Genomic DNA, 19,099 nt, shown 5'->3' with positions numbered 1-19,099 from the left:
TCATGAAATTGTAATGTCACATATGTCAGGACACGACAAATGGGCGGGGGGAGTTTTAAATATGACGTCACCGATCACACGATATTAGGAACACACTTCCGTGTCGTCTTTGAACTTTGACCTGAATATGGCGGCTGTTTTCAAACTTTGAAACGTTGAAGTGGAGCTCTCACACATTATCCCAAAAATAACCAGTACGAGCAGCATTATTATCGCAAAATGGTGGTAAAAGAACAGTACCTAGTTGTTGTATCCGTTCTCGACGGTAAGGTCTCGATTTTCTTTTCTTGATTTTGACTGAAATGCTATAATTTCGGGATGATCGTGTAGATGCATGTTGCTATATACGCGTTACGCTGTGTTATGAACCCTGTATAGCGTATGTCCACTAACCAGCATGCAGCATGAACCCTCAGAAATATCCATTCCAGCAATACCAAACATTTATGAAATTCACAAAATATAACCCATTATCATATTTTATTTATTTATGGCTCTCTGTCGTGTATGGTGATAACTTAGCTATCAAAAAATATCTATTTTCTGACACGGACAGTATACATTCTGTCAGGCCATGGGCAGTGAACTGAAACTTGAAAGTGACCGCGATTTTGAAAAAAAAAATACTTTCCGACCTTGCTACTGAATCTACCGCTAAAGGATTTAGCAAGGGAGAACATGAAGATTGAGATAAGATAGATTGAATCTCCAATGTAATATTTCAAGATCACAATTAAGACAATGCTTTACTTTGTTTGGTATCAAACGCTTCAATTTCACAAGCGTCACAATTGCTGAGGTGTAAAGTCTGACATGTTGAACGTTTTGCATGTCCTTTTGAACTACATTTTGTTCTAATTACGTGATCCATGCAAGGAAGAGCAGCTTTTAAATGTTTAATAAGTAAGAAATTGTATATTCTTGTCTCAAAATTCTAATATTATCAGTTTAAAAGTACCCATTTGTATTATTTGAGTCAAACGAACAGAACTGCTTTCAACAAGTTCTAACATGTTTGTATCATGCCTTTTAAATTCTGTTTGCAATTTTTGAATCTGTTTGACCATTAAATCGGAAATGCTTCAACAATAAATTACGAATTTGTTATAAATGAGGAAAGAAAAGTGACACTTGATTTCTAAATCTTGAAGTTATTTCATCATGATATCTGATAATCTGTTTCAGGATGTTTACACAGTACTCTAAAAACAGAGGTATAGGGACGCCATGTGATTCCACTGCCATGATTTTATGAAATCAGGGTTTTTAATTCTCTAACAAAATGATGATACATGGTATTAAAATCTCTAGTTTACCTGCTTTCCCTCAATGCTACCAAGGTTTTCAAATGTACTAGGAAATCATCACTGGTATTAACACTAATCCAACGACAAGTTAATGAAATATTTAGTGTTTACTGCTTTCAACAAATATTGCAGTCAATTGTCACTTTCCAACACCAATTGCATAAGAAGATTTTGCTTATGGGGCTACTTTTATCAAATACCTACATGTGTATCGACCTCTTGAATTGTGAGTTATTTTATAGAACAAATACTAAATACCATCAGTGGCAGACAAAGTTGTTACTAGTAAATCCAGGGTACAGTCAAATAACAATCATCCCCCTGAGTAGCATGTGCACAAACCCCTCTGCATGTACAGAATACATGGTGTTGTATTGGGTGACACACAGTGCATTTTGGAATGGGCAACGAGTCTATTGAATTTAGTCTTGAAAGAGGTGTTGTTTGTAATGGAACTTTATCAAAGCTGATGAAAAGAAAACCAGATACATAATGTTCCCTACCCCACCATAGTTTGTTTGGAACCTAGGTAGAAAGAAAGCGACTTTGAAATTGGAGTTAGAATGTTAGATTGGCAACCTTGATATTGGCGATATCCTGTATGCAAAAAATGATGGAAAGTCTAGGCCCAGTGTCCTTCAAGTGCACCAATATCTAAAATTCCATTGGTTGAAAAATTGAATGATAATAAATTAATTATTTGACAGAATCTCATGTCATGTGAGTGCAAGTACGGTGTACTCAGGGTATTTGTCTGAGTGCATGTAGTGTTCTCTGTGGCCATATTTTCACAAACTTAGCAAGTGAAAGTGCAGCAGAAAATGCCACTCGCATAAGTGCAAATACCCTGTGTACCCACTTTGACATAAACATGTTATGGGTTCTGTTATTATTACATATGTTTATCTGAAACAGTAGGTTTTGTGAAAATATTATCATGCAATGCATTCACATGATTTTGTGCTATAATGGAATACTCCTCTGCATACATGTATGTTTATGTTGTTGATATTGACCTTAGTCCTATGCTGCAAATACCAATCTTAGTATCATGTATGCATACACAAATGCAATTACTTGTAATTACTGGTACATACTTAGTGTGCATTGTAAAGTCAATTTTATGTACCACTGATTCATCAAAATTTGGTGTTCCCCAATTTCTTACTATGTGGTGATTCACAAGAGTTGTTGTCCTTCATTAGAGGGCACACTGTGTAATACTTGTCTCTGAACTCAGGATAAAATGTTGCTGAATTGTAAAAAGTTATTCAGGATGGACATAAGTGGAGAAGTATTGTGAACATCATCTATGGGATTTGTCCTTTAGATAGATATATAGATAAATAAATAGATAGATAGATAGATAGATAGATAGATAGATAGATAGATAGATAGATAGATAGATAGATAGATAGATAGATAGATAGATAGATAGATACTAGATGTATTAATACTTTTTTTCTCATATTTTGAGTAGGAAGAAGATTTCCTAAGCGACCCAAACACAAACTTGTTGTTGAAACCAGATTTGATGGAGAGTTACTTGCAACAGATCCAATAGAGCACACAGAAACACCAGAGTTTTCCACAGAATTGGCTTGGGAGCTGAGTAAGAAAGCATTGCATCAACATAGATTGCAAAGAACCCCCATCAAGTTACAATGTTATGCAGTTGACTTGTTGACCAACGCCAGAGAAAATGTTGGCTATGTGATGCTAGACTTAAGAACAGCAGCTTTCCAAGAAGACATACCAGCAAAAGTACCAGTGGTAGGTCCAGTTATTTTCTCTTTAACCTGTGTAGTCACTGGTAGGTCCAGTTACTTTCTGTTTGGATCTGTGGCAACACCAGTGCTTGCTCTACCAAAAAGAACAGCACAAGTGCTAGAGTAGTCCTAGATCCAGCAGCTATACTGATTTCTGATTTTATAAAATACAAATTTTAAACAACAAAAACATGTACATGTATGTCTCAATTATGTCTGGGCTAAAGTCTAAAACTTATGGTCCACAACTAATTTAAGCATGTAACAAATGTCTTGCTTTACCCATGTACAAGTATCATGATATCAAATATGAAAAATACATTATTTTTTCCAAATTTATTCTACACTTCCACATAAATGAATTCATATTTTTTTTACTATTATGCAAATGAAGAGACATTTTAACCTATTTAGTGTTTGTTTCAAGTCTGATATGAAATGCAACAATAAATGTGAATCTACATTTTGACAAAGTTTTTGCTATATATACCAGTATAACAATGTATGGCGTACTCACACTGGCATTCACACTTCATGAGGTTCTTTTCTTATTACCGATACATATATGTTTGTCCAAAACAACAAAAATACTACTGTGCATTCACGCGATTTGTGTTCATAGACCAATTGTATGATCATTTCCATATGATTTGCATACAATATGCAATAATGTTTTCGGTATTGCCTTGACTGACAGATCAGCCATTGTGGGCGTGGCCTAATCTCCCTTTCCCCAGGATTGGGGCAATATTAATAATGGGTCAATAATAATTTGTTTTCACAGCAATCCAAGTGGTACCCTTTACTAAATACAAAGTATGCACGACTCAAACCAGAATTACGAGTCAGTATCAGCTTAGAGAATGATACACAGGTTCCAGATGACAGTTTTAAAGCCAGGTCAGCACCACCAAGGAAAGGACAACGTAAGTAAACAAACAAACTGAATAAACTGGGGAGTACAATGTCTTTTTGTCTCTACAAAATGACTTAGACTCTCTCACCAGTCATTGGGAGCATCACTATCAGCTATTTTGTATGTACAGATATCTACAGCATAATTGTACTAGAATATCCTTGTACTGTGGGCCCTCATCAACTACGTCATAGGGCTAATCATTTGTTGGCGTGTTACTACGACTCCGTGTTATAGCGATGCCTCAAGAGAGTCTACAAAATGACTATACAGTATTTCTTGTAACTTGAACAACAAATTGTATTTAGAATGTGTCACTTTTGCTTCAATGAAACCACATGATGGAATTCACTTCATGGCTATGGCCTAGAAATAAGAATTTGGATATATCAATAAACAAGGACCTAGACTCTATGATTCTTTCTTAGCACAACCGAAAACTGTAAAAAATTTAAACTCAAAAACTACACTGCAGATTGGCATAAAATTTGGTGGAAATAATTCTTTGAATGTGAAGTTGAAGAATTGTTCACCATGGACATGCAAATTAAGTCTAAAATGTGACGTTTTGGTCAAATCTCAAAAAACCTAATTGCTGGATGGCGCCAAGATTTAGTAGGGATGTTTCCAGAGATGTTATTCTGCAGATGTTGTTAATGGCATATTGACACAACTGGCCCAGTTAGAATCCAATGTAGTGTACAACACTTTGCGATTTCTTTTTGGCTGTTATGTTTACTGTAGTTTGTTCTTTTGTGAACGCTCTTTTCATACATCTGAAACAATACCATATGCTTTCCCTTACCAAATCTAAGCACTGAGTGAATTCACTCAACGAATGAGAATGCATACTGTGCCGAAACATACGGGTACAGTACTTCAGAGCACACTGTTCAAAAAGAGCATGAGCACAGAATGCAGACAATAATGTTATCGTTATCGTTCGGTAATTCTCTTTCTTTCAATTTCGAATGTTGAGTGTTATATTGTAAGATGGATTCTGATTGGCTACTCATAAGTACGAGATTTGGTACAGGAAACCCAGTATTGTGTCAGATGTATTTAACGAGCACTCCCAAAAGAACAATCAACAGTAAACATAACAGCCAAAAAGAAATTGCGTACTCTACATCAGATTTTAATCAGATTGGTATGCAGTCTGAAGATATATTTATATTCTTTTTTTCAGTTCCACCAGAATCTGATGAAGAATTAGACCCAAAGTCTCTGCTACCAATGTTGAATGAAATGGAAGGGTACTACCAGATTGGTCCAGTGGACAGGTGTACTGACATGTTTGTCTTGTCTGTTACTGTAGGCTTTGCTGCAAACTTAGCACAGGTATGGTAGACACAGTTGTCTTGTCTGTTACTGTAGGCTTTGCTGCAAACTTAGCACATGTATGGTAGACACAGTTGTCTTGTCTGTTACTGTAGGCTTTGCTGCAAACTTAGCACATGTATGGTAGACACAGTTGTCTTGTCTGTTACTGTAGGCTTTGCTGCAAACTTAGCACAGGTATGGTAGACACAGATGTCTTGTCTGTTATTGTAGGCTTTGCTGCAAACTTAGCACAGGTATGGTAGACACAGATGTCTTGTCTGTTATTGTAGGCTTTGCTGCAAACTTAGCACAGGTATAGTAGACACAGTTGTCTTGTCTGTTACTGTAGGCTTTGCTGCAAACTTAGCACAGACAGATATGGTAGACACAGTTGTCTTGTCTGTTACTGTAGGCTTTGCTGCAAACTTAGCACATGTATGGTAGACACAGTTGTCTTGTCTGTTACTGTAGGCTTTGTTACAAATCTAGCACAGGTATGGTAGACACAGTTGTCTTGTCTGTTACTGTAGGCTTTGTTACAAATCTAGCACATGTATGGTAGACACAGTTGTCTTGTCTGTTACTGTAGGCTTTGCTGCAAACTTAGCACAGGTATGGTAGACACAGTTGTCTTGGCTTCATTTGTCATATCTCACATATTCATTATATTGATAGAACTCATATATATTTTTCAGTTGGTACCTTCTACAATGCCATTACCTGCCAGAGAAAGTGGTTTCTTTTTTTACTTTTCGCTATTTGGAAATGATGTAACAAATGAAGCATTCCATGACTTATTAAATCCTAACTTTCCTGCCGAGAGGGCATCAGTCAGAGTACGAAGCAATGCTAATGCCCTTCAAATGTACTTTGGTAACCAACCAAGCATACAGGTAAGTAGAGCATCAATTGTTAATGAAGGTCACCAGATACAATTGTTGTTGTAGCTTCTTATATCTCTGCTTCACAGCCGGGGAATTGAGGAAGTGCTTGTAATGACTGTAATTATGGGATAGAGTGCACATAAGGGTGATCCTTTGTTAGTCTGTTCTTTATTTATGAATGATCCTATTTTGGCTCTGACACAAAAATGGAGAGAGAAAATCTAGATCACTCAAGTGATATCATATGGTAAGGTGGCAATATTACAGCCGCCTGTGTTTGGTCACAAAGTATGGCATGTTGCTGAAATTACAATGCCAGGGGTGGTAGAGGGGGGAAAACCCAAGTCCTTCAAACCCTATGAAGGCATCAGTAATTATCCCATTAATGTAACATGAGTTGTGAAAAACATTGAACCACTTTTAGAACCTAAGATCCATGCTAGCAGTTTATAAATATGAAAGATCAAAGGACTTGTATTATTAAACACTGGTCAGCTAATCAGCTTCCTTGAATCCAAATTTTATAGCATCACCCACAAACACTTGAATCAATCTGTATGATTTTAAAAAAAAATATGTGTGGTAAATAAGTCTTATTTACCATACATATTTTTTTTAAAATCTTACAGATTGATTCAAGTGCTTGTGGCATCATCCATAAACCCATTGGTGGAGGGTCTATGCATCACCTTGTGTCCCATTGGTGGAGGGTCTATGCATCACCTTGTGTCCCATTGGTGGAGGGTCTATGCATCACCTTGTGTCCCATTGGTGGAGGGTCTATGCATCACCTTGTGTCCTGTATGGTTAATCCAATTTATGGTGTCTACTGTAAGTGCATGTAATAAATCACATAATGGACATTTACAGGTTCATCTCTGCTGTGGTGACCAATCCCTTGGCAATTCTGATATACCACTTACTGGAGTATTGAAACAAGAAAACATACATCTTCTTGCTACCCAACCAGTGGCCATTGAGGGCGCTTTTCGTCTGATACCACCTCTGAAAACCCAACAACAATTGCCACCAGTCCCTATTGATTTGGCACCTGTGGTTGGTGTCTCAGTTTCTTTAAGAAGAGAAGAAATTTCTCTTAAATCACCTGGGGTAAGTTACTTAATGTAGTATAAGTAAATTGATAAAATTGTTCAATCCTCATGACAGTTATTGCTTATTTTAAAAGGTACACAAAGCTTAGATTTTATGTTTTGGGGCGTAATTTTTGCTGTATATTGAAAAGATATTCACAGTATTCAACTTCCTGAAGCATACTTCACTTGCAATTGGCTGAACTCAAACCTGGTGTTAAGGTAAAACAATCTGATGACATCATTTACTATATATGGTATTAAGGTAAAACAATCTGATGACATCATTTACTATATATGGTATGTATAAAACAATCTGATGACATCATTTACTATATATGGTATTAAGGTAAAACAATCTGATGACATCATTTACTATATATGGTATTAAGGTAAAACAATCTGATGAAATCATTTACTATATATGGTAATATGTATAAAAAATAAGAAATCGCTACTATGCAACCAGCTGTTTTAACAATTCCAGTGTTTACTGCTGAGTTGTACTTTCCTTGGCCGAATGATGAAATATATTATGGAATAACATCTAATTACAAATGAAATAGTACATGTAGTGACTAGTCTTACACATTAATATTCTGCTTGATTTTTATAAAAGTGAAAATGATACCACAGTCTGTCTCTCATATCAGTGTAGTATACTGTGTATTTGTTGAATAAATACAAAAATGCATATCTATCCTAATCCCAAATAGATACCCCCTCCCAGCACACCTGAAAAACAAAGAATCATAGAAGAAGAAAAACCAGAAAAGATCAGTACACCTTCTAAAGCACATCATGAAAAACAAAAGAAACAAGAACATTCACCACCAGAAAAGTTAGAGCGCCCTCAAGAAGCTGACTCGCCTGCTGATAGTATGGGAAGTTACACACCAATAGAAGATGACAAAGGAACTACGACTGATGAATTAAGTAGTTTAACACAAGAAGATAAACAAGACAAGAGGAAGAAAAAATCACATGGTATGATGAAATCTGAAATGAAAATAATAATCTATTTTTGATACAAGACATTTTGTTTCTATTATGACAGTTTGTAAATAATGTATATATTCATTAGTATTCATTTAGTTGAGTTTATTAATTTTATGAGCCTACAATATTGGTGTTGTACAGCTGTGTGTATATCATGATGTCTACACATATATGTGTCTTTCTAAAATTTAGTATCCATCTGCTAATCGGCAGTGTCAGAAACTCTTAAACAACTATGTGAAATCATGAAATTATTACCTTGGTGTTTGTATCACTTCTTTCATTGACCTTTGTCATTCACTGATATCATTACTATTGTATGCCACTAGAGGGCGCCATTTCTTGACAGGTCTGGTAGTGAGATTGAGAACAAAGACTAATTCCATCTCTATTGCATACTTTTCATGGAGTGTCTTTGTATTGCAATTTGTAATCAGATAATATTTCCCATAATTTATAGATTTTTCAGTTGTCATATGTTTTCACTTTTACAGGAGAGAAAACCAAAGATGTCGGTAAAAGTGAAACAGACTATGATGGTGGTGAGATTATAAGATCAAGACCAAGGCAAGATGAGAACTCAGTCAGCAGTACATCACATCCTATTCTTGCCATTGATGCAGCCACACACCATTTTTGTTTTTCCATTGATCTGAGAAGTATTAAAGACATGGACACTCCAACAGCTGTCAACATCTTTCTAAGGTAAGTTTTGTCATATTAGGGTTAAGGTTATATTACAAATAGATTTCAATTTCACTAGAAAGAGAACACGGCTAGTTTGCCTGGACCAAATTTTTACTCATTTTTAGACGATATACATAACACAAAATTTAACATATCACAATATATAACTTAAATTGTATCACTACTACCAGTACTAGTCCCATTTCCATGTAGACTTCATCTAATTCATACTTCCACAAAGATAGAATTGTGTATCCCTGGGAATGGGAGGGTCATACTTACTTCAAGTACTTGTCATGTCAAGCCCCCATCTCATTCAACCCCATACCTAACTCCCAAGATAAGCATTTGTTCTCGAGGTCTAAAATAAGAAAGTTAAGTATCAAAACACATTCCAATATGTGGCTTGTACACATTTCTCAACTTGTTATTATCTATTCTCTACTGGCAGGTACACATATCCATTCTTTGGCAGTTCAGCTCCCATCATGACCCATCCACCGGTTGAAGTACGACGCCATACAGAAGTGCTACTACCACATTCTTTCTGTGCATTTGACTTTGCCACAGCTCCTCAACAACTCAAGGAAACATTTCTAAGGTAATTAACCCATGTATTCGTATTAGCATCATTCTTTCCATGTACACAATGAGAGATGTGCAGTGAGAGAGAGACACTGTTTTGCCTCCTGAAGTTTTTGACAAGGGGTATGAAAATATTGACAACGCACTACCCAAAGACATGACATCATAAAATACAGTGTATGTGCAAATGCATGAAAGTTGGAACAAAAGAAATATTTGAATGAAGCACCAACCAACCAAATACCCAAGATGCTAATGGTTTACATTTAAGAACTTTAGACAATGGCCTCCTAAAAGGACACTTTCACTGTTTCATTTTAGATAGCAGTCTAAGCAGCATGGCACACAAATTCAAAACTGTTTGTCACTTACATAAATACCTGCATATTCATTATGATTGGCACCCCTAACTCCTTCCCCAATAGTGCAGACCACCTAGGTTACTCTCCTGATACTCTCCTGTTACTTCCCTACTGATTTAGTCTCAATATTGTGTGCCCATATTTCATCAGTTTGATGACTCAACACATCTTCCCATTTCTCCCCTCTAATGTCACAACATTTCATTTACCATCTTATCTTTCAGGATTCCGTTATTGGTTGAAGTCTGGCATAGAGACAAAATGACACAAGATATGCTACTAGGAATAGCAAGACTGTCACTTTCAAATATATTGAATGCTGACAAGGCTAGGGTAGCTGTAAGTATACCATACTGTTCACTATTTCAGCTAAGTACATCTAACAGAGAGCTAGGGTAGCTGTAAGTATGCCATACTGTTCACTATTTCAGCTAAGTATATCTAACAGAGAGCTAGGGTAGCTGTAAGTATACCATACTGTTCACTATTTCAGCTAAGTACATCTAACAGAGAGCTAGGGTAGCTGTAAGTATGCAATACTGTTCACTATTTCAGCTAAGTATATCTAACAGAGAGCTAGGGTAGCTGTAAGTATGCCATACTGTTCACTATTTCAGCTAAGTACATCTAACAGAGAGCTAGGGTAGCTGTAAGTATGCCATACTGTTCACTATTTCAGCTAAGTATATCTAACAGAGAGCTAGGGTAGCTGTAAGTATGCCATACTGTTCACTATTTCAGCTAAGTACATCTAACAGAGAGCTAGGGTAGCTGTAAGTATGCCATACTGTTCACTATTTCAGCTAAGTACATCTAACAGAGAGCTAGGGTAGCTGTAAGTATGCCATACTGTTCACTATTTCAGCTAAGTATATCTAACAGAGAGCTAGGGTAGCTGTAAGTATACCATACTGTTCACTATTTCAGCTAAGTACATCTAACAGAGAGCTAGGGTAGCTGTAAGTATGCCATACTGTTCACTATTTCAGCTAAGTATATCTAACAGAGAGCTAGGGTAGCTGTAAGTATGCCATACTGTTCACTATTTCAGCTAAGTATATCTAACAGAGAGCTAGGGTAGCTGTAAGTATGCCATACTGTTCACTATTTCAGCTAAGTATATCTAACAGAGAGCTAGGGTAGCTGTAAGTATGCAATACTGTTCACTATTTCAGCTAAGTAAGTTATTGTACCTAACAAAATGTTCCAAATGCAGCTAGTACAGCTATAGATTGAATTGAATTATTTGTCTTTCAGAGCAAAGCTGAAGGGTCACCTGAGGGTTGGAGACAGATCTGTAGTGAGAGGGTATCTGTTGAATCTACTGATGGTCATCAGCGTCATGTATGTGAACTGCATATAGTGCTGGGTTTGGAAGACTATGGCCATATCAACACCAGGGAGGTTATACTCAGTACAGAACCATCTCAGGTAAACAACAACTTTTACTATCAGTATCTGTCAAGTTTGGTTGCAGTCAGTGTTCCCTCTAATGAGGGACAACATTTTTGGTTATGGGTCAAAATGATAAAACTATTTTTCTTTTGTGGATCACTTTACAATGAGAAACAGGGGTACACCAAATTTTGGGGGGTCACAGGAGTACACCAAATTTTGGTGGGTCACAAGAGATTGATATGTATCAGTGACAGGTCAAATTGGATTAGAGGACACACTATTGCAAGTACAAAAATATAAGATTATGTACTTTAAGATCTACCAGTATAGAATCAAAGACCATTTTGTGTGATCTTCCTTTATCATATGATTTTATTTCTCAAATGTTAAAAGGGAAAACCACTCCAGGAAATAGAGACATATTCATAAACTTTTGAGTTCTGGAGAGTAATTTCATGATTTTACATCACTTACAATTACTTGTGATTTCATTAATAAATCTTTGGTAATTTGAAAATATTTGCTTTTTCTCAGAAAATATTTCAGAGAAACACCAAGTTAATTTTGTGCCTTTATAGGGTATCTTTACTGTTGGCTGTTGAATCATGGGAGATAGCAAAAATGATTATTCATGGTTGAACAATAAATATTCATGAGAGATGTTTTACACTGAATGGAATAATCGCTAAGGAGTCATGAATAGTCATAGTGTTACTATTATAATGTTACTATTCTTGGAAAAACTTTCACCCACAAAAAAGAGTTTAAAATGATTCTGTAGTATTTGTAACGTAACAATTATACTGTATAAGAAGAACTGTCACAAAAAACCTGACGAGTTTTTTCACGTCTTTACTCATACAGAGTACCACAGTAGAGACGAAACCAAAACCACAAGAAGTAAGTGAGGAACCCAAGGATGCCAGAGATACACTGGAATATAAAGCAGCTATGGAACTAGAAATGTGGAAAGAAGCACAAGAAGAATTGTATGAACAACAGGTGAATAGCAACTTAACTAGAGGGACATGCAGTAGCATGCATACTGCTTCAGTTCTCAGGATGAAAACATACCCTTTGTTCAAAAATATAAAAGGGCACCCTCAAGGGTTAGAGCTCAATGCCTATGCTAGCTGCACTAAAATCTTCATGTAAAACTAGATCTGCAGTTTGATCTCCAAAATCTATTCATTTGGTGCTTGTCTCATGGGTAATTTTTCAAAAAAGATCCATCCATTCTGCTAACAAATAAATTGACCAACAAACAGTCATGAAAACATAACATGGTATGGGTACCTTATCTGTTATTTAAATGGGGGAATACATGCAAGGCACATAATAATACATTCTTATCAGCGCATTACGCAACAGCCTCAATCTACCATAAAACCTATGGCTTCCTACCTGAGTCTCTATTCTTAAATGAACAAGAACTGTGAACTGTTTACAATTTTTTTTCTTTTTCTTGGACTATGAAAGAACTGCAGAACACAAACTATACCTGTCAAGTGATCTAAACCTGGACCAGCAAAGAGAATGCTTTCAGGCATCACTTATATGTGAACATTTATGTATTGTAGTACAGAAAAATATAAGTATTTGATAGAAATGTTGTTTTCCTGTATCACTGGAATCACTTCTGATTGTATCGTACTACAAATAACTTGCATCAGATAAAAGAAACTTACTATATGTTATTAGATTGTTAATTATCAATATCTTTTGTCACAGCTCAAAGAAAAAGAAGTGACACACATGAGAGCTTTGGCTGAGGAGTGGAAGAGAAGAGATAAAGAGAGAGAACTCTTAGTTAGGAAGAAGGTGAGGTCTTTCATACTATTCCTTCTCATTTTTTATTTACTGTTGTGATTGAGAGTTGTAATTTTATTTTATTTTCACCAAAAAGGATGACAGAACTTAGACTGGGAAAGTGTACATGACAAAAACATTATTTCATATTGCATGGTCACCCTCCCTGGTGAGGGCCATGGAAATAGTTCAGTGGAACTAGTCTTAATCCAATGGCCCAGACACACATATAAAACTACAAAACAGAAAATAAAATAAAACAAAAACTTATCTGAAAACAAGTGTTCTGTAAGAAATATATACACTAAGTTACAAAATATGTTGATGGAATCATGATGATAGAGGTTGCAATGTAAATGTTTTAATGATTTTTTTCAAGGCTTGACCTATTTTTTTGTGGATTTTTGATAATTTTTGATAACATTAGGTTGATGAGTACAGTAGACTAGAGGAACAACTGAGATTGGCGATAGCTGATGTTGAGAAGAGAGAAAGACAACTGGCAGCCAATGAAGCTGAAGTGATGAGACTTAGGACAGATTTACAGAGAGACTATGAAAGAAAAGTGGCTGAACTGAAAGATGCATCTCATAGAATGAAAGATGATTGTGTACATCAAGTGGAGATAGAAAGGTGAGTATTGTTGTCATATATAAAGCCATTAAAGTTTATTTATTTATTTATTTTATTTATTTTATATAAGCCATGCTCCTATGTTGCATCATTTTCTGCTCCTGGTCAAACATTTCAAGTAAAGCAGCCCTTTTTGACTCATTACTGCTGTAAACAAATAAATATTCTTTTTGTTACTTAATGTTTGTGATATAGATCCAAGGTGAGTGATTTGGAGGAACAGAAGCAACGTCTACAAGAACAGCTGGTAACAATGGAAAGGAAACTAGAAGAGAAAGAAAAAGACTTTCAAATATATCGTGAACAAATCAACACCAAGCCAGAAGTTAGATTACAATCAGAAATAAACCTTCTTACTTTAGAAAAGGTAAATACAATACATAGCAATTAATGACTGAACTGATAAAGGATATATCTAACATATGTGAGTTGATAGCAGTAATCAATACAAGTGTACTAAAGACAGAAATAAGTCTGACTGGACTATTCCTTTAAGTTGATAACAGTAATCAATATAAGTGTACTAAAGGTAGAAATAAGTCTGACTGGACTATTTCTTTAAGTTGCAAGCAGTAATCAATACAAGTGTACTAAAGGTAGAAATAAGTCTGACTGGACTATTTCTTTAAGTTGCTAGCAGTAATCAATACAAGTGTACTAAAGGTAGAAATAAGTCTGACTGGACTTTTACTTTAAGTTGATAACAGTAATCAGTACAAGTGTACTAAAGGCAGAAATAAGTCTGACTGGACTATTCCTTTAAGTTGATAACAGTAATCAATATAAGTGTACTGAAGGCAGAAAAAAGTCTACCTTGATTTTTCTAGTAACTGTGTATCAGCTGACAATATTTTCAAAACAATTTCAAACTATCAATTTTCAGGTGGAACTTGAACGAAAGCTGGATTCTGTCACCAAGTCTAAGATCCATTACAAACAACAATGGGGGAGAGCACTCAAAGAATTGGCAAGACTCAAACAGAAAGAACAAGCTGAAGCTAAGGCCAGACTAAAAAGACAACAACAAGAATTGGAACATATGAGGCTTAGATATCTAGCGGCAGAAGAAAAAGAAGTGGTCAAGTCAGAAAAGAAAGAGTTGGAAGAAATCAAAGGAGAACTCAGCAAGTAGGAGAAATATTTTCATTGTTTTCTTGAAATTCTTCTTACCTGGGGTGCGTTCGATTATGCTTCCCCGGGGAGCCTCAGACCAGGGTTACTGACGTCACTTGGGCACCTCGGAAAATCGAACGCATTTTATTGCATTTGGGGTACCCCTGGGAGCCTATAATTAAATCTGTGATTCACGATAAATAATTTGGTCCGTCTTTCCAAAATATTTTAGACAATTTGAAGTGAAAATTTATTTCCTCACTAAATGTGGAAAGATATCCTCAAAATACCGTACGGTATAATTCTTACGGAAATTGATAACAATAACCAATCACATGTTGTCCCCATCTTGGGTCAAGTCAGGTCAGGCCAATCCCCAAGCTGCCCCTGCTCCATGAGGAGGGTCGACTTGGGGCGCCCCGAGTTTGACGTCTTGTAGTAGTCGAACGCAACTTGGGGCAACTCGAGGTGCCTCGAGGCACCCTGGGTTGCATCGAACGCACCCCCGATATAGAGTTGTGTGACCTATGACCTAGGCATGTCATAAAAATGACTGACCTAGGCATGATATATAAGTGACTGACCTAGGGATGTCATAAAAATGACATAGAATTGTTTTATGACCTATGACCTAGGCATGTCATAAAAATGACTGACCTAGGCATGATATATAAGTGACTGACCTAGGGATGTCATAAAAATGACATAGAATTGTTTTATGACCTATGACCTAGGCATGTCATAAAAATGACTGACCTAGGCATGATATATAAGTGACTGACCTAGGGATGTCATAAAAATGACATAGAATTGTTTTATGACCTATGACCTAGGCATGTCATAAAAATGACTGACCTAGGCATGATATATAAGTGACTGACCTAGGGATGTCATAAAAATGACATAGAATTGTTTTATGACCTATGACCTAGGCATGTCATAAAAATGACAATCATTTGATTCCTTAGTTAACAACATGATCTCAATAAGGTATTGTGACACTCTTCTGACAAATGAAAGAGCCAAAAGTGACCTGACTTGTTGAAAACAAACTAAGCAATAGCTTCCTTATTGGTGAAAACTGACTCCTTAACTCATGGAAAAAGAACCTGCTAAACATTTCCCTAACTTTTGGAAATTTGACTAAGTAACTGCTGTCTAACTTGTTGAAAAACCAGAGAAGCTAACAACTCCATAAATTGTGGAAATCATAAAAGTAATAGCTCCCTAACTTGTTAAAAATAGACAAGCTAACAGCTCCCTAACTCATGGATGGACTAGATAACAGCTGTCTAATTTGTAAGAAAAAAATAGAATCTAATAGCGCCATATGTTGTTGAAATTTGATGAAGCATAGACCCGCCACATTGGTGGAGGGTCTATGGATGAAGAAATAGGTGTGTAATTCATGGAAATAATATTAAGTAACAACCAGTACTTATTTATTAAGATTTAGAGTACAGTGTCTCAGTTCTGGAAGAAGAGATAAAAGACATGTTACTAATCATAAAGATATATGTTTTGTAATGAAGGACTCATATTTAATGCAAGATACCCTCCCCATATCCCATGCAAGATACCCTCCCCATATCACATGCAAGATACCCTCCCCATATCTCATGCAAGATACCCTCCCCATATCTCATGCAAGATACCCTCCCCATATCCCATGCAAGATACCCTCCCCATATCTCATGCAAGATACCCTCCCCATATCCCATGCAAGATACCCTCCCCATATCACATGCAAGATACCCTCCCCATATCTCATGCAAGATACCCTCCCCATATCTCATGCAAGATACCCTCCCCATATCTCATGCAAGATACCCTCCCCATATCTCATGCAAGATACCCTCCCCATATCTCATGCAAGATACCCTCCCCATATCCCATGCAAGATACCCTCCCCATATCACATGCAAGATACCCTCCCCATATCTCATGCAAGATACCCTCCCCATATCTCATGCAAGATACCCTCCCCATATCTCATGCAAGATACATTTGTACCCTCCCCATATCTCATGCAAGATACCCTCCCCATATCTCATGCAAGATACCCTCCCCATATCTCATGCAAGATACATTTGTACCCTCCCCATATCTCATGCAAGATACCCTCCCCATATCTCATGCAAGATACCCTCCCCATATCTCATGCAAGATGCCCTCCCCATATCTCATGCAAGATACCCTCCCCATATCTCATGCAAGATACATTTGTACCCTCCCCATATCTCATGCAAGATACCCTCCCCATATCTCATGCAAGATACCCTCCCCATATCTCATGCAAGATACCCTCCCCATATCTCATGCAAGATACCCTCCCCATATCTCATGCAAGATACATTTGTACCCTCCCCATATCTCATGCAAGATACCCTCCCCATATCTCATGCAAGATACCCTCCCCATATCTCATGCAAGATACCCTCCCCATATCTCATGCAAGATACATTTGTACCCTCCCCATATCTCATGCAAGATACCCTCCCCAACATCATTTAATGTGTGAATGCAATTTCTATATTAATGGACTCTCTAGTAATAATCCGACCTCCATACCCTGACTTCTTGCTTCCCATAATTTAACTAGAATAACTAACATATTCCTTACTTCACTGTTAATATCTAGCCTGGAATCCATTCAGATTGCATTTTTTACATTCATCTTTCCAATCAACGTGACTGGAAAGACAAACGGATTCCAGGCTGTTAATATCATGATCACGGCTGTAATATTTATTCATTGAATCTTTTTCTTGGCAGATTTCAACAAGAAATACAACAACAGAAGCAAGTAACACCTCAAGATGCCACAGCTAACAATGGACATCAACAGGAAACTGGAAGACAAGATGATCTAGATTCAAGTCTTGATGACCATGTAGCAAGGTTAATTGAAGAACGAGATACTCTCCTAAGAACAGGTGTTTATACACACCATGACAGAATCATCACAGAACTCGACAAACAGATACGAGAGGCTATTGCCAAGAAAGCAAATTAAAAAATAAATTATACATGCGTAGATCAATGAAAAATAGAATTTAAGCAAAATATATAAACCAGTCGCATTTCTGTATTAATATTATGTTGTTTCAAACCACCTAGATCAGCATAAAAATGGTATATTCCTATTATTGTTGTTGCATGGGATAAACTATCTTACAGAGAATAGGGATGTGAATCTTTTTTTTTTCATCATGCAACTTTCTTCTGCGGCAAAAAAATTGTGATTTGTTTAGAGAGAGAGAAAAAGATTGTTAACATAATGTAATAATCGACACTGTTTTGTATATATAGGAGATATTTTAATAACTTGATAAAACTTTGTGTCATTGTAAGTTATAGGTGCACATTTGTTAGACCGCAGTCAGTAGAAGAATTCTTACATTTGAAATTTGATACTGTTTTCATACGTCTGGATTTTCTTATAAACCCTTTTAAGTTTGGAAACCATAGTCTTGGTTACCCAGACTCCCACTGCTGGGGGCTCATCTACGAAACCAGCTAGATAAGAGTTTGGGGAAGTGAGATTCCAACAACCCCGTGCCCGAAGTCACTCAGTACATTTCTTCCAAGTCATGAAAAATTGGCTTACAAGGTCTGTTCATTGTAATCAGTGATAGCCTGTCGCGAAGGTACTACTAATCATTCAGCCTGCAATGTTGGATGTGAAATATTCCCAGCATGCATTGCTCCAGGAGCTAGTTCTGGTAAGAGCAAGTTTTGGTTAATTTATAGTGTACGATATTATGAGTAAGTTATTGTACCTAACAAAACATTTTCAAGAAATGTTCCAGTTGTATCTAGTGTAGCTTTAGGAATCACCCAAAACCATTCACATAATACTTTGATAGCACTGCCACTGTGTACTTTTAGAAATCTGCATTATATATTTATATGTCTTATAATCAAAACACTTTGATATGTCAGATTTTTACCGCCAATTATCTTTACTGCCATGTGGATTAACTTTACTTGAAAGCAGAATGAGATGAAATTATATATTTTAGTAGTTTAATACGTAGAGAGACCAGTACATATTTGTATGTCAAAAATTTCCTCAATAGTAAATATGATGTCCAAATTTATGAATGTGAAATGTTTGTCAATCAATTTTTATGTTATTTATTTTGTACAAGTGGTTCTACTAGATGTTAAATATCATATTTTTATCAAAATTAATTTCATTTAGTGTTCAAGTTTTGTTT

General features: G+C 36.3%; 1 protein-coding gene across 1 annotated transcript; it reads left to right on the top strand.

The window, feature by feature from the left end:
• Positions 1-142: 142 nt before the first annotated feature.
• LOC144443421 (centrosomal protein of 120 kDa-like) lies at positions 143-18,973 on the top strand. The gene is made up of 17 exons (XM_078132890.1): positions 143-265; positions 2,788-3,080; positions 3,861-4,002; positions 5,182-5,333; positions 6,011-6,208; positions 7,070-7,309; positions 8,007-8,277; positions 8,784-8,994; positions 9,428-9,577; positions 10,148-10,262; positions 11,181-11,354; positions 12,186-12,323; positions 13,053-13,142; positions 13,558-13,763; positions 13,959-14,130; positions 14,647-14,891; positions 17,652-18,973. The coding sequence occupies exons 1-17, from the start codon at positions 220-222 to the stop codon at positions 17,890-17,892; spliced, it is 3,084 nt and encodes a 1,027-aa protein (XP_077989016.1). The 5' UTR covers positions 143-219; the 3' UTR covers positions 17,893-18,973.
• The last annotated feature ends 126 nt before the right edge of the window (positions 18,974-19,099 follow it).

This window comes from Glandiceps talaboti, chromosome 12, assembly GCF_964340395.1.
Source record: "Glandiceps talaboti chromosome 12, keGlaTala1.1, whole genome shotgun sequence".
In the NCBI taxonomy this organism is placed as follows: Eukaryota; Metazoa; Hemichordata; class Enteropneusta; family Spengelidae; genus Glandiceps; species Glandiceps talaboti.
Note: the sequence above shows the minus strand (reverse complement) of the source record. Positions and strands in the feature narration are given on the sequence as shown.